The sequence below is a fragment of the Ahaetulla prasina genome, chromosome 2, assembly GCF_028640845.1.
Source record: "Ahaetulla prasina isolate Xishuangbanna chromosome 2, ASM2864084v1, whole genome shotgun sequence".
Lineage (NCBI taxonomy): Eukaryota > Metazoa > Chordata > Lepidosauria > Squamata > Colubridae > Ahaetulla > Ahaetulla prasina.
This window is the reverse complement of record NC_080540.1, coordinates 25,983,272-26,010,667: the sequence shown is the minus strand read 5'-3', so window position 1 is coordinate 26,010,667 and position 27,396 is coordinate 25,983,272. Positions and strand designations below refer to the sequence as shown.

Genomic DNA, 27,396 nt, shown 5'->3' with positions numbered 1-27,396 from the left:
CACAGAGAGGGCCTCCTCCGGATACCATCAGCTAAACAATGTCGGCTGGCGACCTCCAGGAGGGCCTTCTGTGGGGGCCCCTACCCTCTGGAACGAGCTCCTCTGGGGCTTCGCCAACTCCCGATCTCAGGTCCTTCCGCTGCGAGCTGAAGACGTTGCTGTTTCGAAGAGCAGGACTAGCTTGAACGTAGTTTTAAATTGGGGGTTTTAAATCAGGGGTTTAAATGGGTTTTAAATTTGTATTTAAAAGTTTTAAGGCATCAACTGAATTTAATTGTCTATTCTTTTTGCTGTTTTATATGTATTATATGTTTTCTGTTGTTTTATTGGCTGTGAACCGCCCTGAGTCCTTCGGGAGATGGGCGGTATACAAATATAATAAATAATAATAATAATAATTATGAAGTGGCATTAATGTGATCTTGATTCTATCCCTCTGCATGAGATGATTAGACAGTGTCATGGGTGCAAAGAACACGATTTTGGGCAAATTCCAGGAGACAGTGGAGAATGGGGGCCTGGCATGCAGTAAATCATGGATGACAAAGAGTTGGGCATGATATTAAGAAGTTAAAAGGCTTTCCCAAAACATCCTTGATGAAACTCATGAAACAATGAACCACCAGATGAAAATTAGGAGTGTTTTAATGTGAACATCTGGTAACACTTGGATCTGAACAACCACCTCAAGGTATCCATTGGTTCTTCCAGTTCAGACAGTCCAAAGGGAGAAAAAGTACGAATTGGCAGAAGACATTATTTAATCCATGTTTAGAAGTATGAATCCATAGAGTCCCTGTTGTATGATAATGGTATATTACGTACTCATCTTTAAGAGTTTTTCCTAGTCCTTCACACCGCTAAAGATAGCTCAAGTTTATATTCACCATAGGGAACTTGTTAGAGACTTTCTCATCCTTCCTGCACCTGCTTCCAGAAATATAGAGACAGGAAATGTCCTGATAATTATAAAACCTTATAATTATCAAGACACAGCCCAAAACCCAAAGGTAATCTTCCATCAGCACTGTGCTCACCGTTTTTTTTTTAATTTGCATTTATATCCCACCCTTCTCTGAAGACTCGGGCGGTTTACACTATGTCAAGCAATAGTCTCATCCATTTGTATATTATATACAAAGTCAACTTTTATTGCCCCCAACAATCTGGGTCCTCATATTACCTACCTTATAAAGGATGGAAGGCTGACTCAACCTTGGGCCTGGTGGGACTTGAACTTGCAGTAATTGCAAGCAGCTGCTGTTAATAACAGACTGCATTAGTCTGTTGAGCCACCAGAGGCCCTGTCATGCCTGGACAGGCTAATGCCAAAATAAAATCATAGTGTACCATGGAGAGTTTAGGCTGAGATTAAGGGCAGGGATAGAGACAACGCCAATGTAAGAATTAATATAATCAATCCCCTTTGCTAATGTTGAAACACTGGCCAGATTCAGTTCCTGATATGACCTTTAGTTCATCAAGAAGGGACGAGACTTTCAGAGGTAGAGCTGGAACATTGTTCTCTTTTCTTGCTCCTCTCGCTTCTGCCCAATGCAGCCAGCAGGAAGCCAAAGATGAAATGCCCGCTGAATTTCATCACAGATCAGGACGGGTTCCAGAGTTATTATCGATCGAGAGACTTCCATATTGGTGGGATCCTCCCGGCAACCCCTGTCATATTTTACCCATTTGTGTCCCACCAATCTCCTTCCACCAAACTCGCAAAGTAAGTCATTCGAAAGCAATGAATTGGATATTATTAAATGTGATTCAGCTTTCATGGGCCCCTGATGACTCCGTCAGTCATGGGCAGCATTTTCTATCTTACTCATTGTTGTGCCTCGCTCGCCCCTCCCCCCCCGCCGCAGCCGGGCCCCTCTTATCTTCTGCCGGATGCTGATAGTGCTGAAGAATGTCCTGGCATGCCTCCAGCCCCCAGCCCTGGCACCATGCCCGGACAAACCGAACAAACAAACCTCCCTCCGATAGCATGTGCGCCTGAAGCCAGCCACGAGCTGGGATTACCAACAGCTGGAGACGAAACGATGCAATGGATAGATCCACGCTTCCAGAGAATGGAGAGGCGATGTCAGCAAAAGGAAGGGAGGGGCAGGCCTGGATAAGTGCTGAGTCATGGAGCCACACCCCCATGGCCTATATAAAGGATCTGCTTTCTGGCATTCTCTGAGTCAGGCAAAGTCTAATCTGGATTGCTGAAGTCACATCTTGGATTCCTGCCTGCCCTGAGGACTCTGATAGGACTTTGGCAGAGCTGCAGAGGCACGCTTGATACGGACTTCCCCGACCCGGCCGTCAGAGGAGGAGTGGGACACGACACTCATAGAGAAAAATTGATCTTGCCAGTTGCTGCATTTTACTGTTTACAGTTGCTGCTTTTTACTTTGCTGGCTGAGGGACTCTGGGAGTTGAAGTCCACAAGTCTTAAAGGGACCAAACTTGGAAACCCCTGGCTTAAGGGAGTGAACAAACTATCATACAATATCCTGAATTTCAAATGGTAGCAAAATGATGCTTAGAATCGTCCTATATTCTAAAGGAAATGGAAAAAGAAATGCCATATGTCCAACTTGGCTTCCAAAAAGGCCATGAAGGATCACGAAATATGACTGCTGATACATGCTGAATAATAAACATTTGTTAAGTTAAGGCAGGGGTAGTCAACCTTTTTATACCTACCGCCCACTTTTGTTTCTCTGTTAGTAGTAAAATTTTCTAACTACCCACCGGTTCCACAGTAATGCGCCGTGTATCGTCATCTGCGCATGCCTCTCGCGCGTCGTGGATTGGGTTTGGGGGAGGGGCGCCGGCTACCAGCTTTGCTTGTCTGTTACAGCTGGGTGGTGTGGGGCGAGTTGCACGAGCTATTCTGGGACGAGGCTCTTTTGTTTGCGGTCGCACTCTAGCGCCATTTAGTTTCACTTGGGTAACGTGAACTAAACTTATGCGCAGGCGATACAAACAGTATATTTTCAGAAATTTAAATTGTCACGGGGAATTTTATGAAAACCTAATGAAAATGTTTTTAAATAATGCTATGAAATTTTTTTAAAAAGTCAATTAAATTAAAAAAAAAAAGGAAAGTGCTTCAGTATCGGACAAAACCCCTACCGCCCACCATGAAAGCTGGAACGCCCACTAGTGGGCGGTAGGGACCAGGTTGACTACCACTGAGTTAAGGGAATAGGAGTAAGAGAAGACCTTTCACTACTGAATTTTTTCCCCGGCGTGAACCCTCTTATGAGAAGTGAGGTGGCCATTCTGACTGAAACTTTTCCCACACTCTAAACATTTATACGGTTTCTCTCCAGTGTGGGTCCTTCGGTGGCATGTAAGGGAAGAACTCATGATGAAGCGCTTTCCACAGTCCGGGCACTGATAGGGTTTCTCCCCTGTATGGATCCTTCTGTGGCAAGTAAGGGAAGAGCTAATACGGAAGGTTTTTCCGCACTCCAGGCATTTATACGGCTTCTCCCCTGAATGGATCCTTCTGTGGTAAGTGAGATCGCTGCTGGTGTTGCAACTCTTTCCGCATTCCGTGCATTTGTACGGTTTTTCGCCCGAGTGGAGCCTTTTATGAGTGGTAAAGGAAGTCAAGCCATTGAAGCTCTTCCCGCACTCCGTGCACTGGTACGGTTTTTCCCCAGTGTGGATCCTTTTATGGGAGGTAAGGTAACTGTTCATGCTGAAGCTCTTCCCACACTCCGCGCACTTATACGGCTTCAGCCCAGTGTGGATTGTTTTATGAGACGTAAGGTGACTCTTCTTGCGGAAGCTCTTCCCGCACTCCGCGCATTGATATGGTTTCTCTCCGGAATGGATCCTTTTATGGGAGGTAAGATTATTATTCCTGCGGAAGCTTTTCCCACATTCCGTGCATTCATACGGTTTTTCTACTGTGTGGATCCTTTTATGGGCACTCAGGTTGCTGTTCTTGCTGAAGCTTTTCCCACACTCCGTGCATTTGTATCTTTTCTCTCTAAGCTCAAAATCTTGGGGTAAAGCAAGAGAAACGTCCAAACGGCACTTTTTATCCTTGTCCCTGCAGGCATGTGGAGAGAGGAGAGATCCTTCCATGTCTCTGTTCAACTGGGTTCCCTTGGGACTTTGTGGCCCCCACAGATTTTCAAATATCTCTCCTCTGATTTTGGTTTCCACTGATTTTGAAGGCTCTACGGCTTGTTTCGTATAACTCTCAATCTGTTGTCCATCACCTGCTGGGAACAAAATGGAAGAAGAAAGAACATTTTATGGGTAAGGTACAAACGCAGGGTATCTCTATAGACACGGCATGAAGATGTTAGCTCTTCCTACAAGCAATAAGAGTGGGATGTGGTGGCTCAGTGGCCATGACGCTGAGCTTGTCGATCAAAAGGTCGACAGTTCAGCAGTTCGAATCCCTAGTGCCGCGTAAGAGGGTGAGCTCCCGTTACTTGTCCCAGCTTCTGCCAACCTAGCAGTTTGAAAGCACGTAAAAAACGCAAGTAGAAAAAAAGGGACCACCTTTGGTGGGAAGGGAACAGCGTTCCATCTGCCTTTGGCATTTAGTCATGCCAGCCACATGACAATGGAGATGTCTTCGGACAGTGCTGGCTCTTCGGCTTTGAAACGGAGATGAGCACCGCCCCCTAGAGTTGGGAATGACTAGCATGTACAGTATGTGTGAGGGGAACCTTTACCTTTTTACAAGCAATAAACGTATGAATACTTTCCTCTTCCATAGAGAGAAAAATATCAGATGGGAATTTCCTTTAATTGAGCCTCTGGTGGCTCAGCAGACTAAGTCTGTCTGTTATTAAAACAGCTGCTTGCAATTACTGCAGTTTCAAGTCCCATCAGGCCCAAGGTTGACTCAGCCTTCCATCCTTTATAAGGTAGGTAAAATGAGGACCCAGATTGTTGGGGGCAATAAAGTTGACTTTGTATATAATATACAAATGGATGAAGACTATTGCTTAACACAGTGTAAGTTCTGAGTCTTCGGAAAAGGGCGGGATATAAATGCAAATAATAATAATAATAATAATAATAATAATAATAATAATAATAATAATAATAATAATAAAAAATACATCAGCTCAGGGATGAAATGCTCCCGGTTCGGACCGGACCACCCGATCCGGTAGTGATGGTGGCTGGTGGTTCGGAGAACCGGTAGCAAAAATCCCTGCCCCCCCCCCATGCCCAGCTGAGTCATGCGATCATCAGTGGGTTTTTTTTTTACTTTTAAAAGCCTTTTTTCTTCGGCTGAATAAATGCTTTTAAAAGTTAAAAAAAAAGCCTCTGATGATCGCATGGCTCAGCTGGGATCGTCAGAGGCTTTTAAAAGCGTTTTTTTTACCCATTTTATCATACAATCCTTTACCAAATCCTTTTCCGAATCTATTTCAAGCAACACATTATACAATCTCTTTATATGCTCGTGGGTCTGATTTCTAATTTGCTTTATTAAATTTTCCTCCCTTTGCATTATACCAATTTTTTGATCTTCTTTCCATCTAGCACTTATTTGCCCATATTGAAACCAAGTATAATTCCTCCCTTCTTCATTTAATACCTGTAATGATTTTAATTGCAATCTACCTCCTTCAGCATACAAAAGTTCTTTATATGTAATCATTTCCTGTTTCTGTTCTATATTTATATTCTCTATTGCATGTCTAGGGCTCGCCCATATAGGAATCTTATAATCTAATTTATAGGAATATTTATTCCAGACCCGCAAAAGAGCACTTCTCAACACATGATTCTTAAAAGCCCTATCCACTTTTTTTCCATAAAATAAGTACGCATGCCATCCATATAACAAGTCATAACCTTCTATATTCAAAATTCTTTCCTCTGTTAAGTTAAACCAGTCACTTATTACTGAGAGGGTTACTGCTTCATAATATAGTTTAAAATTAGGCATTCTTAAACCACCTCTTTCCCGTGAATCCTGTATTATTTTCATTTTAACCTCGCCTTTTACCCTGCCATATAAATTTATTAATCCCACTCTGCCAATCTTCCAAATTTTTATCCTTTTTAATTATAGGTATCATCTGGAACAGAAACAAAAATCTAGGTAACACATTCATTTTAATAGCCGCAATCCTTCCCAATAGGGATAACTGCAATTTCTTCCAGCCATTCATATCATTCTGAACTTTTTGCCATAGCAAGTCATAATTATTCTTATAAAGTTTCTTGTTCGATGAGCTAATATAGACCCCTAAATATTTAACCTTTTTTACTACCTCAAATCCTGTCATTTCCTCTAGTTTTTGTTTCTGTTGTATAGACATATTTTTAATTATCACTTTTGTTTTTTTCAGAATATTCAGGAACCAATAATGTTGGAAACATGGGAGAAAATTTGGGTTAGAAATGTTAAGTTTACACAAGCACAGAATTTAAGGGAAAATTTTTATAAGATGTTTTATAGATGGCATTTAGATCCCAAAAAATTATCATGTATGTATCCTAATATCCAAGCGAAATGTTGGAGGTGTGATTGTGATGATGCTACATATTTTCATATTTGGTGGACTTGCAAGAAAATTAAGGTCTTTTGGATAAGAATTTGGTGGATTATTCAAAATGTACTGAAGAAGAAGATAAAGTTCCTGCCACAATTTTTCCTTTTGGGAATTATAATGGATTGTACAGGGATTGAGACTAAACTGATTTTGAAGGCTCTATGGCTTGTTTCGTATAACTCTCAATCTGTTGTCCATCACCTGCTGGGAACAAAATGGAAGAAGAAAGAACATTTTATGGGTAAGGTACAAACGCAGGGTATCTCTATAGAAACGGCATGAAGATGTTAGCTCTTCCTACAAGCAATAAGAGTGGGATGTGGTGGCTCAGTGGCCATGACGCTGAGCTTGTCGATCAAAAGGTCGACAGTTCAGCAGTTCGAATCCCTAGTGCCGCGTAACAGGGTGAGCTCCCGTTACTTGTCCCAGCTTCTGCCAACCTAGCAGTTTGAAAGCACGTAAAAAACGCAAGTAGAAAAAAAAGGGACCACCTTTGGTGGGAAGGTAACAGCATTCCATCTGCCTTTGGCATTTAGTCATGCCAGCCACATGACAATGGAGATGTCTTCGGACAGCGCTGGCTCTTCGGCTTTGAAACGGAGATGAGCACCACCCCCTAGAGTTGGGAATGACTAGCATGTACAGAATGTGTGAGGGGAACCTTTACCTTTTTACAAGCAATAAATGTATGAATACTTTCCTCTTCCATAGAGAGAAAAATATCAGATGGGAATTTCCTTTAATTGAGCCTCTGGTGGCTCAGCAGTCTAAGTCTGTCTGTTATTAACACAGCTGCTTGCAATTACTGCAAGTTCAAGCCCAACCAGGCCCAAGGTTGACTCAGCCTTCCATCCTTTATAAGGTAGGTAAAATGAGGACCCAGATTGTTGGGGGCAATACAAGTTGACTTTGTATATAATATACAAATGGATGAAGACTATTGCTTAACACAGTGTAAGCCGCCCTGATTCTTCGGAGAAGGGCGGGATATAAATTCAATAATAATAATAATAATAATAATAATAATAATAATGATGATGATGATGATGATGATGATGATGATGATGATGATAATAATAATAATAATAATAATAATAATAATAATAATAATAATAATAATAATAATAATAATATTAGGGGTGAAATGCTCCCGGTTTGGACCGGATCACCCGATCCGGTAGTGATGGTGGCGGGTGGTTCGGAGAACCGGTAGCAAAAATCCCTGCCCCCCCCCCATGCCCAGCTGGGTCATGCGATCATCAGTGGGTTTTTTTTTACTTTTAAAAGCCTTTTTTCTTCGGCTGAAAAAATGCTTTTAAAAGTTAAAAAAAAAGCCTCTGATGATTGCACGGCTCAGCTGGGATCGTCAGAGGCTTTTAAAAGCGTTTTTTTTACCACCACTGCATCAGCTGGTTACTTTTGAGTAGATAATGTGTTCCAATACTACGTGAGCCCAGAGGAAAGAGAATTTCTTACCTAAGGAGATCACATTGCTTGCATTTTCCAGCATCACCTCCTTGTAGAGAGATTTTTGGTCAAAATTCAACATGGCCCACTCAACATTGGAGAAAAACACAGCTACATCCTCAAAGGTTACTGGTTCCTAACACAGAAAGAAAACGTTCCCAATTAATAATTTCAGGAACATTACAGGTTGTCTTTCTCAAAACCTTCAAACCCGTTTTGTGGCTTCATTGCTTAGGAATCAACTGATGGCAAGACCTTGGAGCAGGGCTCTTATCCATCTACAACGGTAGCCTCCAATCTTTTGGGCACCAGGGACCGGTTCTGTGGAGAAAGTTTTTTCTGTGGACTGGAGGGAGTGTGGTTTCGTGGGCTGCCTACTGTTCTGACCTAGGCTCCCTTAAACAGCAGGAAGCAGGAATTGGTCCTGGCCCAACCTCTTTACTTAAACAACTGTGAATTACTTTAATTCACAGTCAGTAAGGCTTGTCCGAACAGTTTTTCAAAGGAATATTTATCAACACACCTTATCTCGTTTGGCAAGCTGCCACGTAACTTGTTTCCAAATGCAGAGTAAGGCGAAACTTGGCACAGCATCTCTTAAGAGCCACAAACAGAACTTTCCACTCTTCAAACTACTGAATGAATTGTTTCCTGCAAAAGCCCCCTCCCCATTTGCTCCTCTTTTGTTTCCTATGGGAGGGGCCAATCATCTCCAAGGTGTGGCTTTACTCCCAAGTCGACCCTGCTTTCTGAGTTGTTCTTGTCTTCTGGCAGCTCTGCGCACGCGTACACTGGGAACGGGCTCCAGTTGTTCCTCTGCCTCACTGCTGTCTTATCTCCCTCTCTGCCTCTGATGGAGAGCCCTTGTCCGAGCTTTCCCCAGCCCCCAGGACTGGCCCATGTTCCTCCCCAACCTCCTCACTGTCTGTCTCTGCTGCCTGCTCTGCTGGACGGCGGCGGGCCACAAACCTGCAACCCGTGGATGGGGCTTCGCTTGTTTGCGTGGCCCAGTTGCCGGTATACTGCGGCCTGGTACCAGTCCATGGATTTAGGGTTGGGGATCCTTGATCTAGAACAGTGGTGGGATTCAAATAATTTAACAACCGGTTCTCTGCCCTAATGATTTCTTCCAACAACCAGTTTACCAAACTGCTCAGAAAGTTAACAACTGGCTCTCCCGAAGTGCTGTGAACTGGCTGAATCCCACCACTGATCTAGATGGTAGTTTCTTCAATGAATTGGTCAGAGAGCCTTGTTGTTGTGACTCCAGCCCCCGAACCTGGCCCATGCCCGAAAGTGACTCCGAGAGTGAGGGGGAAGGGCCGGTAAGGCTTACCTCGGGAGCACCAATTCCTTTGGCCCGGCTCCAGGAGCCAGAACCAGACCAGTCGGAGGACATAATAAGGCCGTCATCCCCTGATTCCTCCCTTCCCCAGGCTATGCCTTCAGACCCAGCTAATAATAATCAAGCTTGGATCGACCCACGCTTCAGAAGATTAGAGAGGCGGCGTCATCAAAGGGAAGGGTGGGGCAGGAGCCCCACCCCACAGGATATATAAGGAGCTTTGGGACTGCTCTCATTCCACAGGAAGCAAAAATTAGCTGAACCGTTTCAAAGAGAGCTGAAAGTCTTACTCTTGTGAGTCATTTGTTTGAACATTGGCAGGCAGCTACGATTTCTCTGCCAGGACTGATAAGAGCCGTGAATCCACTGGCTGAAGGCCAGCTCGTTGCTCCGAAGTGGGGAAGGAGACAGAACACTTGTATGACAAGTGAACTAGTCAACAAACTCCACTGAAAACCTATACAAAGTTGTTCGGAGACATCCTCCAGGTAGTAGCAGGAGTGCTATAGCTCTGCAGATAACCCTAATGGCTTTGATGTTAGTTTGGGTAATGAAAGTCTGCAAGGAAACAAGTAAATCCAGAGAGCACAAAGGACCCCTCATTTCAACCCTGAGCTACAAATATTCTCCATTATTGGTACCTACTGGTTTTCCCATCAGAATACTGGAAGCTTCTCATGATCCAAAAAGCAAGCTAGAGGGAGCTAATAAAATAAAGGAGATGGCACCAGGAAGGAGATTTGAACCATTAAGGATGGAGTAGGATTCTCTTTGACGAAATCACATCAGTACTAGAAGAATCTAACTCCTACCTGAGTTGGAAGTACAACCACTGTTTCTGTTCCACAATAACGGAGAGATGTTTCTACAGGTAGCATCGCTGTTGTACCATTTGCTGAGAAAGAGATAGGAAAAGTAATTACATATTTTAAAAACCTCTATCACAGAGTCTGTCTGGTTGAGTGGTTAAGGCGCCAGGCTAGAAATCGGGAAATCTAGTCCTGGCTTAGCCATGAAAGCTAGCTGGGTGACTTTATGTCAAGTATTTTCTCTCAGCCCAACCCACCTCACAGGGTTGTTGTAGTATGGAAAATAGGAGGAGGACGGTGTGTTGAATATGTTCGGCGCCTTAGTTATTTCCAAAAATAATAAAGGTGGAATATATATAAAATCATAAATGATAAAATGGAATACAATGGCCTTCTTACCTATAGAGCTAAAGTACAGGTAGTCCTTGACTTACGACCACAATCGAGCCCAAAATTTCTGTTGCTAAGTGAGACATTTGTGAAGTGAACTCTTCCCCATTTTACAACCTTTCTTGCCCAAGCTGTTAAGTGAATGGCTGCAGTTGTTAAGTTAGTAACATAGGTTATTAAGTGAATCTGGCTCTCCAGGGGTGAAATCCAGCAGGTTCTGGAGAACCGGTAGCAGAAATTTTGAGCAGTTCGGAGAACCGGTAGCAGAAATTTTTAGTATTTCAGAGATCCAGCAAATACCACCTCTGGCTGGCCCCAGAGTGGGATGAGAATGGAGATTTTGCAATATTCTTCCCTCAGGAGTGGGGTGGGAATGGAGATTTTGCAGTATCCTTCCCCTGCTACGCCCACCAAGCAACGCCCACTAAGCTACACCACGCCCACTAAGTCACGCCCAGAGAGCCGGTAGTGGTGAAAAAAATTCACCACTATGGCTTCCCCATTGATTTTGCTTGTCGGAGGATCGCAAATGGGGATCCCAGTGCGGCCATCAGTGCCAAGCATCCAAATTTTGATCACCCAACCATGGGAATGCTGTAACGGTCATAGGTGTGAAAAATGATCAGAAGTCCCTTGTTTCAGTGACGTCACTTTGAATGGTCCCTAAATGAACTCTTGTAACTTGAGGACTACCTGCATTCTTGGAAAAACAAGCTTGTTAATAGCTCAGATAGCACAGATTCTTCAGAACCGTTCTATCAGAAGAACCTGTATGGCCTGGAAGCCATCTTTTGCATTGGATCTTCAGGCCTGCCACATTTAGAGCTGTGGGAAACTGGGAGGGGGCATTGAATGGAGCAGGGGAGTTATGTAGTCATAATAACATTCCTTTCTCTGAGAGTCAAGGGCATCTTGCCCTGCAGCTGGAGGGGTGTGACTGGGAGGCATCTCCAGTTGGACGGTGCATTGATTGGGCCATGTGAAGGACATGTGGGTGCTGGGCAGGGACCTTGGACTTTTCTATAGGTGGGGAAAACCTGGAAGCTTTCAGATTCGGGTTTTCCCAGATGTGCCAATATGACATCTCTAATAAAATGGAACTTTGAGGAACTTCTCGCCTTGGAGTCTTCTTTCGTTGAGGGTGTTACTTGGAACCGTGACACCTTCCTTTACCTGCACATGGGTTCAGAAATGGCTTCTCCTTGAAGATCCCACCAAAGACCAGCTCCTGAAGAGGATATTTATCGCCGTGTTCAACGGCCATCTCAACGAAGGGCTCCTGAGTCTGAAATAATAAAAAAGAAGTAAAGAGTGCATTACTGCCCAATGCTTTTAACAGCCCCATTCTCCGTTCAGAAAAGGGACTGGACTTTTCATATATCCTCAGAAAGATTCAAGAACAGACAAACAGAATATCTAAAGTGGAAATTAAATCTCCTCCTAATAATATTAGTTGTAGAAGGGAAGCATTGAAAAATTGAGTAACATTATTTCCCACAAAGGGAAATTAGCTCAGTGGCTAAGATGCTGAGCTTGTCGATCGAAAGGTCGGCAGTTCAGCGGTTCGAATCCCTAGTGCCGCATAACAGGGTGAGCTCCCGTGACTTGTCCTAGTTTCTGCCAACCTAGCAGTTCAAAAATACGTAAAAAATGCAAGTAGAAAAATAGGGACCACCTTTAGTGGGAAGGGAACAGCGCTCCGTGCGCCTTTAGCATTTAGACATGCCGGCCACATGACCACAGAGACGTCTTTGGACAGTGCTGGCTCTTCGGCTTTGAAATGGAGATGAGCACCGCCCCCTAGAGTCGGGAACGACTATCACATATGTGCGAGGGAAACCTTTACCTATTTCCCACAATTACATATTTCTGAATGATCCTGTCTCACCTTCAGCTTCTTCTCCTCCGCTTGGCTCAGGATAAAGCCTTCGGCCAGGGCCACAGCCTGGGAACAGGTCTCGGCTCCGCACTCCCGGACCCAACTTGTCATCTCTGGAGGAAGGACAGCCAGGAACTGCTCCAGGACCAGAAGGTCCAGTATCTGAGCCTTTGTGTGCGTTTCTAACTTTAGCTGTTGACGATAAATATGGTGGAGTCGGCTACAAAGTTCTCGGGGCCCATCAGACTCTTGGCAGCAGAATTCCTTGGAAAAGTACATTTCTAGAACCCCATTGGTAGGTTCTCCTTCCAGGATGTATTGATTGTTTTTTTCCGTGAATTTCCCAGCAGTCTCCTTCAGTACAACACTGGGGCCTTTTCTTTCTCCTTCCCTTGCTGTGTGTTGTGTGTCTATTTTCCTTCTGTGCTTAAATGCTGTTCTGGTCAAATTCAAAGGACTTTCCCCATCTGCAAAGTATTTTTCATTGATTGGAGCAGGATGGCAGGAAGAACTGCCCTGCGCCATCTTGGGAGACAAGGAATTTTTCTTCCTGGAAAACTGGAAACTTTACACCCAACCAGAGGTCTTTTCAACAACCGAGCTAAGGGAAAAAGGAAACAAAACTCATTTTTTTAAAAAAAGCATTAATGGTGCTGCTCAGAAATCCTTCAGAACTGACTAGGGGGCGCCTGACTAGGTGGCCCAGTGGCTAAGACACTGCTCTTGTCGATCAGAAAGGTCGGCAGATTGGTGGTTCAAATCCCTCCTGCGTGAGCAGGGGGTTGGACTAGATGACCTGCAAGGTCCCTTCCAACTCTGTTACTGTTAACTTTCCTTGTTAATCCACCTACATCAGGGGGTCAGCAACCCGTGGCCATGGAGCCTCGTGTGGCTCTTTCATCCCTCTGATTCGGCCAAAGAGGTTGTTAAAAAATGCTTTTAAAAGGCTCTGATGAAAGCTGAGTTGCCTGATCATCAAGATACTGATCAAGATCTCCTGCCCAAGGAGATACTGATCCAGTTCTACAGAGGAATTATTGAGTCTGTCATTTGCACCTCTATAACTGTCTGGTTCGGTTCTGCAACCCAACAAGAAAGACACAGTCTTCAGAGGATAATTAGAACTGCAGAAAAAATAATTGCTACCAACCTGCCTTCCATTGAGGACCTGTATACTGCACGAATCAAGAAGAGGGCCGCGAAAATATTTACAGATCCCTCACATCCAGGACATAAACTGTTTCAACTCCTACCCTCAAAACGACGCTATAGAGCACTGCACACCAGAACAACTAGACACAAGAACAGTTTTTTCCCGAAGGCCATCACTCTGCTAAACAAATAATTCCCTCAACACTGTCAGACTATTTACTGAATCTGCACTACTATTAATCTTCTCATCGTTCCCATCACCAATCTCTTTCCACTTATGACTGTATGACTGTAACTTTTTGTTGCTATCATTAAGGGTTAAATTGCAACCTATGACCATCATTTGTGTTGTAAATGTTGTACCTTTGATGAAGGTTTTTTTTTATGTACACTGAGAGTGTATGCACCAAAACAAATTCCTTGTGTGTCCAATCACACTTGGCCAATAAATTAAATTAAACTCAACTCAACTCAACTCAACTCAACTCAACTCAACTCAACTCAACTCAACTCAACTCAACTCAACTCTACTCTACTCTACTCTACTCTACTCTACTCTACTCTACTCTACTCTACTCTACTCTATTCTATTCTATTCTATTCTATTCTATTCTATCAGAGGCTTTTCTTTTCTTTTAAAAGCATTTTTTTGCCTCTAAAAGGAAAAAAAAGCCTCTGGCAATCAGGCAACTCAGCTGGGATCCTCACAGCCTTTTAAAAGCATTTTTTTTTTACAACCTTTTTGGCCGAAGAGTTGGTAGAAAAAACCCTTCCAAGTCATAAACTGTTTCAACTCCTACCCTCAAAACGACGCTATAGAACACTGCACACCAGAACAACTAGACACAAGAACAGTTTTTTCCCGAAGGCCATCACTCTGCTAAACAAATAATTCCCTCAACACTGTCAGACTATTTACTAAATCTGCACTACTATTAATCTTCTCATCGTTCCCATCACCAATCTCTTTCCACTTATGACTGTATGACTATAACTTTGTTGCTGGCAATCCTTATGATTTATATTGATATATTGACCATCAATTGTGTTGTAAATGTTGTACCTTGATGAAGGTATCTTTGTCTTTTTATGTACACTGAGAGCATATGCACCAAGACAAATTCCTTGTGTGTCCAATCACACTTGGCCAATAAAATTCTATTCTATTCTATTCTATTCTATTCTATTCTATTCTATTCTATTCTATTCTATTCTATTCTATTCTATTCTATTCTATTCTATTCTATTCTATTCTATTCTATCAGAGGCTTTTCTTTTCTTTTAAAAGCATTTTTTTGCCTCTAAAAGGAAAAAAAAGCCTCTGGCAATCAGGCAACTCAGCTGGGATCCTCACAGCCTTTTAAAAGCATTTTTTTTACAACCTCTTTGGCCGAAGAGTTGGTAGAAAAAACCCTTCCAAGCCATAAACTGTTTCAACTCCTACCCTCAAAACGACGCTATAGAGCTCTGCACAACAGAACAACTAGACACAAGAACATTTTTTTCCGGAAGGCCATCACTCTGCTAAACAAGTAATCCCCTCAACACTGTCAGACTATTTACTGAATCTGCACTACTATTAATCGTCTCATAGTTCCCATCACCAATCTCTTTCCACTAATGACTGTATGACTATAACTTTGTTGCTGGCAATCCTTATGATTTATATTGATATATTGACCATCAATTGTGTTGTAAATGTTGTACCTTGATGGAGGTATCTTTTCTTTTTTGTACACTGAGAGCATATGCACCAAGACAAATTCCTTGTGTGTCCAATCACATTTGGCCAATAAAAATTCTATTCTATTCTATTCTTCTGTTCTGCTGCGTTCGCAGATGGGAGGCGGTGGAGGGTCTGCAGGGGAGCGGAGCTGGACCCAAGCTTAGACTCTGCTTTTGCTCCCACCACCCTAAATCTCCTTGCCCACCCCCGTCCCGCTCTTACTGTCCGGATTTTCCAGGACAAAAGCAAACACCCCCCCCTTTTTTTTTTCTTTTTTCTTTTTTTGCTCTAAGGCTGCAAGGCGAACGCCTCCAACCATTTGCAAAGGCGGGTTTGCAAAAAGCTTCGCCTGGGCATCCAGAGGGGAAAGGAAGGGAAGCGCAAAACTCCAGGCTTACCCTTTTCTCAATCCCATCCGGCACCCCGATCTCCAAAGCCAGGCGCGCCAGCAGGAAGGATGCCGCGCTCCGATCTCTCGCAGCTGGAGAGCAGCGCAGACGCGGCGGCCTCCCCCCATCCACCGCCTTCCAAGAAAAGGGTTAAAGGGAGAGAGAGCCGCTTCCTAGAAGGGGCACCCTCGGGCCTGGGACTTTCCCCCTCGACGGTGCTGGCGCGGGGTCCTCCGGGCTCTTTGGTTGCAGGCTGTCCTGGGTTGGGGGAGGCTCTTTGCAGGAGATCGGCGTTACGTGCATGGTTGCTTGCTTGCACAAATACTTATTTATTTATTTATTTATTTTGCCACAACAATATATGTAACTATCATACAGAAATAGAATAGAATAGAATTTTTATTGGCCAAGTGTGATTGGACACACAAGGAAATTGTCTTGGTGCAGATGCTCTCAGTGTACATTAAAAAAAAAGATACGTTCATCAAGGTACGACATTTACAACACAATTGATGGTCAATATATCAATATAAATCATAAGGATAAAGGTATAGAAGAAAAGAAAAACAATAGGACAGGAACGATAGGCACGTTTGTGCGCTTATGCACGCCCTTTATGGTCCTCTTAGGAATGGGGTGAGGTCAATAGTAGAAAGTTTTCGGTTAAAGCTTTTAGGATTATGGGAAGAGACCACAGAGTCAGGTAAAGTATTCCAAGCACTGATGATTCTGTTACAGAAGTCATATTTTCTGCAATCTAGATTAAAGCGGTTGACATTAAGTTTAAATCTATTGGTTGCTCTTCTATTATTGCAGTTAAAGCTGAAGTAGTCTTTAACAGGAAGGACATTACAATAGATGATTCTGTGAGTTAAACTTAGGTCTTGTCGGAGGCGACGGAGTTCCAAGTTTTCTAAGCCTAGGATTTCAAGTCTGGTGGGGTAAGGTATTTTATTGTTTTCAGAGGAATGGAGAACTCTTCTTGTAAAATATTTCTGGACACGTTCAATTGTATTGATGTCAGAGATGTGGTGAGGGTTCCAAACAGGTGAGCTGTATTCTAGAATTGGTCTAGCAAATGTTTTATATGCTCTGGTTAGTAGTGTGGTGTTTTTGGAAAAGAAGCTACGCAAGATTAGGTTTACAACTCTTAGAGCTTTTTTTGCTATGTAGTTGCAGTGGGCTTTGGCACTTAGATCATTTGACATGAAAACTCCAAGGTCTTTAACGGGATGGGGGTCATCTGTAACATAATGTCCATCTAGTATGTATTTAGTTTTTGGGTTCTTTTTTCCTATATCTAAGACTGAGCATTTGCTGGTTGAAATTTGGAGCTGCCAATTTTTAGACCAAGCGGATAGATGATCAAGGTCGTTTTGTATGATAGAAGTATTGTCTGTGGTGTTAAATAGTTTGACATCGTCAGCAAAGAGAACACAATTACTTGAGATGTGGTCACAGAGATCATTAATGTATAGTATAAAGAGTGTTGGTCCAAGGACGCTGCCTTGAGGAACGCCACTCTTGACAGGAACAGGATTTGATAGAGCATTGCCAATTTTGACCACTTGTTGTCTGTTAGACAGAAATTACTGTGAATTGTTTCAAAAACAATTACTGTGTTTTGATATCACCACTTGAGAAAGTCTCCTGGCGGTGTGCCATTCAGCCTTTCTCCTTGGATGTTACACAGGGCTGGTTGCCTATGGCAAGAGTCTCCAACTTTGGCAACTTTGAGCCTGGCGGACTGCAAGCCCCAGAATTCCCCAGCCAGCAAAGCTGGCTGCGGAACTCTGGGGAGTTGAAGTCCACAAGTCTTCAAGTTGCCAAGGTTGGAGACCCCTGTTCTAAAGAGCTGAGCAACATATTTCGGTTAGCATGTTAAATCAGTTAGCAACCAGAAAAAAAGACTGGATTGTAATCAGTGGTGGGATTCAGCCGGTTCGCACCAGTTTGGGAGAACCGGTTGTTAACTTTCTGAGCAATTTGGTGAACTGGTTGTTGGAAGAAATCATTAGGGCAGAGAACTGGTTGTTAAATTATTTGAATCCCACTACTGATTGTAATCCATGTGGGTTGCCACAATGAAAAGGGAGTCAAGCTATTCTCCAAAGCAGGGGTCTCCAACCTTGGCAATTTTAAGACTTGTGGACTTCAACTCCCAGAACTCCTCAGCCGGCTGAGGAATTCTGGGAGTTGAAGTCCACAAGTCTTAAAATTGCCAAGGTTGGAGACCCCTGCTCCAAAGCACCAGAAGGCAGGATAAGAATCAATGGGTGGAAACTAACCAAGGAGAGAAGCAACCTAGAAATAAGGAGAAATTTCCTGACATTTAAAACAATCAAGTGGAACAACTTGCCTCCAGAGGTTGTGAATTCTCCAACACTGGAAGTTTATAAGAAGAGATTGACATGATTAGCAGTAATAATAATAAGAAGATCAGAGTTGGAAGGGACCTTGGAGGTCTTCTAGTCCAACCCCCTGCCCGGCAGGAAACCCTACACCATCTCAGACAAATGGCTATCCAACATTTTCTTAAAAATTTCCAGTGTTGGAGCATTTACAACTTCTGTAGGCAAGTTGTTCCACTGATTAATTGTTCTAACTGTCAGGAAATTTCTCCTTAGTTCTAGGTTGCTTCTCTCCTTGATTAGTTTCCACCCATTGCTTCTTGTCCTGCCTTCAAATACTTTGGAGAATAGTTTGACTCCCTCTTCTTTGTGGCAACCCCTAAGCAGTGTTCCAATATCTAAGGGGCTGCCCCAAAGAAGAGGGACTCAAGCTATTCTCCAAAGCCCCTGAAGGCAGGACAAGAAGCAATGGGTGGAAACTAATCAAGGAGAGAAGCAACTTAGAACTAAGGAGAAATTTCCTGACAGGGAGAACAATTAAACAGTGGAATGGTTTTCGTTCAGAAGTTGTGGGTGCTCCATCGCTGGGAGCATTTAAGAAGAGATTGGATAGCCGCTTGTCTGAAATGGTCTAGGGTTTCCTGCCTGAACAGGGATTGGACTAGAAGATCTCCAAGGTCCCTTCCATCTATTCTGTTTCTTTTTTGTCCCCATCCCTTGCCTTTTCAGACCATCCACAGCTCCAGCTGTCTATGGAGATTAGAAATAGAATAACAGAGTTGGAAGGAAGGGACCTTGGAGGTCTTCTAGTCCAACCCCCTGCTTAGGCAGGAAACCCTACACCACTTCAGACAAATGATTGTCCAACATCTTCTTAAAAACTTCCAGTGTTGGACCATTCGCAACTTCTGCAGGCAATTCGTTCCACTTATTGATTTTTCTAAACTGTCAGGAAATTTCTCCTTAGTTCTAGGTTGCATCTCTCCTTGATTAGTTTCCACCCATTGCTTCTTGTTCTACCCTCAGGTGCTTTGGAGAATAGTTTGACTTCCTTTTCTTTGGGGCAGCCCCCGAGACAGAGATTCTCAGTCATCCAGGTCATGGTTGTCCCAAAGGTGCTTTTTCAAAAGGCAAACTGGACTTCGTTTTTCCAGTTGCCTTTTGGGGAAAAAAGCACCTTTTAGAGGGCCATGGTGGCTCAGGCTGTAAGATAGCCTGTTATTAAAACACAGCTGCCTGCAATTACTGCAGGTTCTAGTCCCACCAGGCCCAAGGTTGACTCAGCCTTCCATCCTTTATAAGGTAGGTAAAATGAGGACCCAGATTGTTGGGGGGGCAATAAGTTGACTTTGTAAATATACAAATAGAATGAGACTATTGCCTTACACACTGTAAGCCGCCCTGAGTCTTTGGAGAAGGGCGGGATATAAATGTAAATAAAAAATAAAAATAAAAAAAATAAAAAATAAAAAAATAGACTGGATATTTTGTATTTTAGAATAGAATAGAAATAAATAAAAGCACCAGAAGGCAGGACAGGAATAGAATATAGAATTAGAATAGAATATAATTTTTATTGGCCAAGTGTGATTGGACACACAAGGAATTTGTCTTGGTGCATATGCTCTCAGTGTACATAAAAGAAAAGATACCTTCATCAAGATACAACATTTGCAACACAAATGATGGTCAATATATCAATATAAACCATAAGGATTGTCAGCAACAAAGTTACAGTCATACAGTCATAAGTGGAAAGAGATTGGTGATGGGAACTATGAGAAGATTAATAGTAGTGCAGATTCAGTAAATAGTCTGACAGTGTTGAGGGAATTATTTGTTTAGCAGAGTGATGGCCTTCGTGAAAAAACTGTTCTTGTGTCTAGTTGTTCTGGTGTGCAGTGCTCTATAGCGTCGTTTTGAGGGTAGGAGTTGAAACAGTTTATGTCCAGGATGTGAGGGGTCTGTAAATATTTTCACGGCCCTCTTCTTGATTCGTGCACTATACAGGTCCTCAATGGAAGGCAGGTTAATAGCTATTTTTATAGCTGGAGCCCAGGGGTCTCCAATCCTCTTTCCTGGACTGCGGCATGCCAGAAACAGGGCTGTGCAAACAAGCAAAGTCCCATCCACGGGACGCAGCTCCCTTCGGTTTGTGGAAAAACCTCCCTCCACAGAACTGTTCCCTGGTGCCCCAGTGGTTGGGGGCCGCTGCTGTAGCCCACAGCGAAGCAATTTTAGCAACAAAACAGCTTTTATTGTCAGTGAAATAGGTTTCCTAATACAGATTCAACCATAATGTACGCACTGAGTAGATGATCAGACTTAGCTACTGGGAGGACAATCTAAGTACACTAATTGGTATTCAGGGTTCCTATGCAAGGAAAGGGTGATAAAACAGCCTTTCTGCTGACAGAATTCTTGCCCCTCTTGGCCAGTGAACTTACAGAAGTCAAATCTTAGAATCAAGTGAAAAAATAAAGCTTTCAACCAGGGATAGACCCTCGATCTATTGGCTTATCATCTCTAGTGTTGTTGTTAGTTGCAAAGTCATGTCCGACCCATCATGACCCCATGGACAACATTTCTCCAGGCCTTCCTGTCCTCTGCCATCCTCTGGAGTCCATTTAAACTCATGCCTACTTCTTCAATGACTCCATCCAGCCACCTTGTTCTCTGTCGTCCCCTTCTTCTTTTGCCCTCAATCTTTCCTAGCATTAGGCTCTTCTCCAGTGAGTCCTTCTTTCTCATTAGGTAGCCAAAATATTTGAGTTTCCTCTTCAGGATCTGGCCTTCTAAAGAGCAGTCAGGGTTGATCTCCTCTAGAACTGACCGGTTGGATCACCTTGCAGTCCAAGGGATTCGCAGGAGTCTTCTCCAGCACCAGAGCTCAAAGGCCTCCATTCTTTGGCGCTCAGCCTTCCTTATGGTCCAACTTTCACAGCCATCCATTGCAACTGGGAAAACCATCGCCTTGATTATACGCACTTTTGTTGGCAGGGTAATGTCTCTGCTTTTTAGTATGCTGTCTACTGTAGATCTTCAAACCTCTTCCTCATCATCTCCTCAATATTGCCCATCCACCTATCTTCCCCTTCTATATAGGTAGTCCAGTTCACTTAGTGACCATTCAAAGTTATAACATCACTGAAAAAAGTGGCATTTTTCAGACTTACGACCGTTCCAGCACCCTCATGGTCACGTGGTTTACATTCAGATGCTTGATGACTCACATTTATGACGGTTGCCCTGTCCCAGGGTCATGTGATTATCTTTCGCCACATTCTGACAAGCAAAGTCAATGGGGAAGCCAGATTTACTTAACAACTAGGTTACTAATTTTAACAACTGCAGTCATTCACTTAACAATTGTGGCAAGAAAAGTCATAAAATGGGGGCAAAACTCACTAAACAAATTTCTCACTCTGCAAGGTAAATTTTGGGCTCAATCATGGTCATAAGTTGAGGACTATCTGTACAAAAAACCAGACAGCAGAAAAAGACGCACCAAGTCTGCCCTTTTTTTGTTTTTGTTTCCATTATTTTGTTTGTTTTATTTCTATTTTAATTTTTGTTGGATGATAAAAGGTAAAGGTTCCCCTCATACATACGTGCTAGTCGTTCCCGACTCTAGGGGGCGGTGCTCATCTCCGTTTCAAAGCCGAAGAGCCAGCACTGTCCGAAGACGTCTCCGTGGTCATCTGGACAGCATGACTCAACGCCAAAGGCGCACGGAACACTATTACCTTCCCACCAAAGGTGGTCCCTATTTTTTCTACTTGCATTTTTACATGCTTTCTAAACTGCTAGGTTGGCAGAAACTGGGACAAGTAACGGGAGCTCACACCGTTACATGGCAGCACTAGGGATTCGAACCGCTGAACTGTCGACCTTTTCGATCGACAAGCTCAGCATCTTACTCACTAAGCCACTGTGTCCCTTTTATGGATGATAGAAATGGATGATAGAAATGTATTTATTCCAAGCATGTTTCAACTCAAAATTACTGATGACTGACCCGTATCTCCACCGGAAGTTGGCTCCAAGCTTCCACTATACCAGGGATCTGCAAACTTGGCTCTTTTAAGACTTGTGGACGTCAATACTCAGAGTTCTGGAAGTTGAAGTCCACAGGTCTTAAAAGAGCCAAGTTTGGAGACCCCTGCACTATACTCTTTCTGTGAAGTAATACTTTCTGACATTACTTTTGAACTTCCCTCCTGTCAGTTTGAGTTTCCCGTATTTCTTTCAATATTCCCAGGAGTAATTTCCCCCCCCCCCCCCCAAATCAGTCGTATCTCTTTCTGCATGTGATAATCAGCTCAGACCCGGAGCCCTCGAATCTCTTTCCACATGTAATATATTTGTGTAGTTTTTTCTATGCAGGTCATTTTACGGAAACAAAGTTGATTGTTGTAAGGCTCTTTCGCAATGTAGCATGAAGCTCTATGCGGGTTCCCCCAGATGGACTTTTTATGAGAAAGAAATTGAGTCAATATTCTGTTCCCCACACATAAGGCAACTCATCTGTATGAATCTTTTATTGGGTATAAGAAAACGTCTGCAAGAAAACAACCAAGCTGTTCTGTCCCCTTCGCCTCCGTCCGAGCGATGGCTTAATTAGCCGGCACTATCAGCTCTGGCAGCAAAATACGAGCGTCTGCCAAGTTATCTGATATCTCCCTCGACGCCGATGAGTCAAACAGTACTTCAGCTCTTAGTTCAGCAGTTAATTTGCCTGCTATGAAGAGGCGCAGCAGCTCTTGCTGCCTTTATATCCTGTGGGGTGTGTCTCCATGACTCAGCACTTCCTAAGCCTGCCCCCCCCCCGCTTCTGTTGTTCCCTCCTCTCCTGCCTACGAAACCTAGGGTCCAGCCAGGCCTGATTGCCATCAGCTGGGTCTGAAGGCGTGGCCTGGGGGGGGAAAGAGTCAGGGGACGGAGGCCTCGTTATCTCTTCCACCTGGCCTGCCTCTGGCTCCTGGAGCTGAGCAAGGGAAGCTGGTGCTCCTGTGGTATGTTCTGACGGCCCTTCCCCCTGACTTTCCAAGTCACTTTCTGGCAGGAGGCCCGGCTCGGGGGGCGCAGACACAACATAAGCTCTGAGAGCACTAAGGACCCCTCATTAGCTACCTTCTTTGCCGGTTTCCAACAAAATCAATGGGACATCACAGTCATGATGTTTGGCTTGTCATGCGACATACTTAACAAGCCAGGGAGATTTATTTAGTGACAGCAACCAGCAATGCCAAAATTGCTGACCCTAAACTCTGCTGTCATGCGACATTGTGTCCTACAACCTTACTTAACTGAGGACTACATGCAAGTGGATAACGAAAGGGGGGGGGGAGGACAAAATCCCAGTTTAGCCCGTAGAGAAGAAAAAGCAAAACACCAAGAGAAAAGGCTCAGTGCTCAGCAACTGTAAGCCACAGTCCCCCAAGTCTACTGGTAGAGGTCTACATAGTTGGAAGAATTCCTGCCTAATCGACAAATGTATTATGTCAGCAGTCACTTGCACCTTTTAACAACAGAGTTGGAAGGGACCTTGGAGGCCTTCTAGTCCAACCCCCTACCCAGGCAGGAAACCCTACACCATCTCAGACAGATGGCTATCCAACATTTTCTTAAAAATTTCCAGTGTTGGAGCATTTACAACTTCTGCAGGCAAGTCGTTCCACTTGTTAATTGTTCTAACTGTCAGGAAATTTCTCCTTAGTTCTAAGTTGCTTCTTTCCTTGATTAGTTTCCAGCCATTACTTCTTGTTCTACCCTCAGATGCTTTGGAGAACAGCCCGACTCCCTCTTCTTTGTGGCAACCCCTGAGATATTGGAACACTGCTATCATGTCTCCCCTAGTCCTTCTTTTTATTGAACTAGGCATACCCAGTTCCTGCAACCATTTTTCATGTTTTAGCCTCCAGTCCCCTAATCATCTTTGTTGCTCTTCTCTGCACTCTTTCTAGAGTCTCAGCATCTTTTTTACATTGTGGCAACCAAAACTGGATGCAATATTCCAAGTGTGGTCTTACCAAGACATTATAAAGTGGCACTGACACTTCACGTGATCTTGATTCTATCCCTCTGTTTATGCAGCCCAGAACTGTGTTGGCTTTTTTAGCAGCTGCTGCACCTCTCCTATATTCCTTTATGTTCAAAAGAAGCTTCTTAGGAGATCAGTGTAGGGGAATTAATATCTCAACCCTTGTCATGGTCAGATCATTTACTCCTTCAGCTTGACTTTCGGACTGCTACACCTCACCGCAGGGAGACGGAACCGGTTTGATGGTTCCGTCCCAGGCGCCTGATGGACCCTGAGAGGTTTCTGACGGAGCTTGGGCCATTTCCGAGGGAGTTAGCCCACGGCTCGGCTGAGGAACTGGCGGCCGCCTGGGATGAGGCGGCCGCTGGCGCCTTAGACCGCGTCGTGCCTTTGCGGCTTCTGACCTGGCGACGAACTCGACCAGTTCCTTGGTACAACGAGGAGCTGAGAGAGATGAAGCGCCGGAAAAGAAGCCTAGAGAGCGCCTGGAGGTCCAGCCGCTCCGAACCTGACCGAACACTAGTAAGGTCATATATTCAGACCTACCTAGTGGCGATCAGGGTGGCGAAATATAACTATTTCTCCACACTCATCGCATCGGCAGATAATCGCCCAGCCACCCTGTTTAGGGTGACCCGCCCCTGCTCACACAGGGGCTCGGGAGGACCCTTACAGGGTGCACTGAGGATTTTGTTCAATATCTGTCTGATAAAATCACTCAGATTCGGGACGGCTTGGACATTGATTGGATAGATTCAGGCGGGATGACGGGACAGGTCTTGAGAATGTTATCTGGGCTGAGTTTGATCCTGTGACTCCTGAGGACATGGACAGGTTGTTGGGCAGGTTGAACTCCACCACATGTTTATTGGACCCGTGTCCCTCCTGGATGGTGCTGGCCACCCGGGAGGTTACACGAGGCTGGCTCCAGGAAGTTACCAACGCTTCTTTGTTGGAGGGTGTCTTCCCCACTGCTTTGAAAGAGGCGGTGGTGAAGTCCCTCCTCAAGAAGCCCTCCTGACCCGGCTGTTTTAGCTAACTATCGCCCAGTCTCCAACCTTCGCTTTTAGCGAAGGTTGTTGAGAGTGTGGTGGCAAATCAGCTTCCTCAACACCTGGAGGAAACTGTCTATCTGGACCTGCTCCAGTCCGGCTTCAGACCCGTTACAGCACCGAGACGGCTTTGGTCGCGTTGGTGGATGACCTCTGAGAGCCCGGGACAGGGGTTGTTCCTCTGTCCTGGTTCTATTAGATCTCTCGGCGGCTTTTGATACCATCGACCATGGTATCCTGCTGCGACGGTTGGGGATTGGGAGTGGAGGCACCGTATCGGTGGTTCTCCTCCTATCTCTCTGACCGTCAGAGACGGTGTTGGCAGGGGGCAGAGGTCACCCCAAGGCGCCTCACTTGTGGGGTGCCTCAGGGTCTGTCCTCTCGCCTCCTGTCCAACACCTATATGAACCCGCTGGGTGAGGTTATCCGTGGTTCCGGGGTGGATTACCACCTGTACGCTGATGATACTCAGCTGTACATTTCCACCCCGAACCACCCCAATGAAGCCGCTGAGGTGATGGGCCGGTGTCTTGAGGTCGCACGGGTCTGGATGGGGAGGAACAGGCTTCGACTCAACCCATCCAAGACAGAGTGGCTGTGGGTGCCGGCTTCCGTACAGTCAGCTTACACCATCGCTGACTGTGGGGAGGAAGTACTGACCCCAGGAGGGAGTGCGCAACTTAGGCGTTCTCCTGACGACCGGCTGTCCTTAGAGGATCATTTGACAGCCGCCGCCAGGGAGCTTTTATCAGGTCCATCTGATTCGCCAGTTGCGCCTTCCTTGACCGGGACGCCACGCACGGTCACCACGCCACTTCCCGCCTGGACTATTGCAATGCTCTCACATGGGGCTCCCTTGAAGAGCACCCGGAGGCTCCAGTTAGTCCAGAATGCGCTGCGCTGGGTGATAGAGGGAGCACCGCTGCTTCCATATAACACCTATCCTGCGCTGCCTGCACTGGCTACCGTAGTCTTCCGGTGCAATTCAAGGTTTTGGTTACCATCTTTAAAGCGCTCCATGGCTTAGGACCGGGATACCTTCGAGACCGCCTTCTGCCACCGATTGCCTCCCAACGACCTGTGCGCTCCCACAGAGTGGCCCTCCTCAGGGTGCCGTCGATCAAACAATGCAGGTTGGTGACCCCAGGAGGGCCTTCTGTGGGGCACCAGCCCTGTGGAATGAGCTTCCTCCTGGATTACGACAACTCCCTGACCTCCGGACCTTCAGACGTGAACTGAAGACTCTATTATTTCAGCGCGCGGGACTAGCCTAAGAACAAAAATGTTTTAAACAAATTTTAATGGGGGTTTTATTGGTTCTTATTGTTTTAGTGATCAGGCCTTGATAATATTTAGTTTTAATTTGGGTTTTAAAGTCTATTTATTATATTGTTTTATATTGTTTTAATATGCCTGTGAACCGCCCTGAGTCCTATGGGAGATGGTGCGGTATATAAGTTTAATAAATAAATAAATAAATAAATAAATAAATAAATAAATAAAGACCCAACTCCATCATTTTGAAGAAATTGGTAATTTATACTAAACAGGTCTGAATGCAAATACAAGCAAAGCCAGAACTGGAAGTAAAACAAAACCACAGAATAATATCCTCTCCTGAACCCTCCCCCTACTAGAGGTCATACAATCATAATCCGATGTCGTCTTCCTCCTCGGCCACGTGTAGTTTCACTTCCGATATTCTCCCTCTGTCAATCTTCTGGATGGAACGTGAAGGAAGCAGCTGCCCTTACATTCACGCGCCAAAACAGTTCAAACGCCTGTTTAAAAAGGCTGTCTCCCTCTCCCACACATGCAATGTCAAGCCGAACGCTGGATATAGTGAAAAACTCCCCCCTCCTCCATAAATCATGTAAGACACTCAGTAACAGCAAACTTTTAACGAGGTAATAAAACAGTAAAACAGTCTAGTAGGAGAAATACACTTAATTAAAGTGGAGGCTGACGCACACCTTTTTCCAGGATTTTTCAGTGTGTCTCTATTAATAGACACACCTCGACTACTTGCTCTGCTACTGACTTCCCCTTCGTCCTTCAACTTGGCAGATGCAATTCTTCCTTGAAGTCTGTCATGCATTCGCATCCAACTCGATGTGACAGGAACAGGGTTGGAAGGGACCCCCTTCGAGGTCATCTAGTCCAACCCCCGGCCCACGCAGGAGACCTACACTAGGGATTCGAACCGCCGACCTTTCTGATCGGCAAGCTCAGCGTCTTAGCCACTGAGCCG

The 27,396-nt window shown here is 44.5% G+C and overlaps 1 protein-coding gene across 1 annotated transcript in view; it reads right to left on the bottom strand.

The window, feature by feature from the left end:
* Positions 1 to 523: 523 nt before the first annotated feature.
* Positions 524 to 27,396, bottom strand: part of LOC131190438 (uncharacterized) — a 57,468-nt gene continuing 30,595 nt past the window's right edge. The window contains exons 12-17 of the mRNA XM_058167761.1: positions 15,709 to 15,834; positions 12,442 to 12,990; positions 11,727 to 11,838; positions 10,167 to 10,249; positions 8,019 to 8,145; positions 524 to 4,238 (exon numbers count right to left, since the gene is read on the bottom strand). Coding sequence (XP_058023744.1) covers positions 3,229 to 4,238; positions 8,019 to 8,145; positions 10,167 to 10,249; positions 11,727 to 11,838; positions 12,442 to 12,990; positions 15,709 to 15,834 — 2,007 coding nt within the window. The 3' untranslated portion in view covers positions 524 to 3,228. The remainder of the gene's footprint in view (positions 4,239 to 8,018; positions 8,146 to 10,166; positions 10,250 to 11,726; positions 11,839 to 12,441; positions 12,991 to 15,708; positions 15,835 to 27,396) is intronic.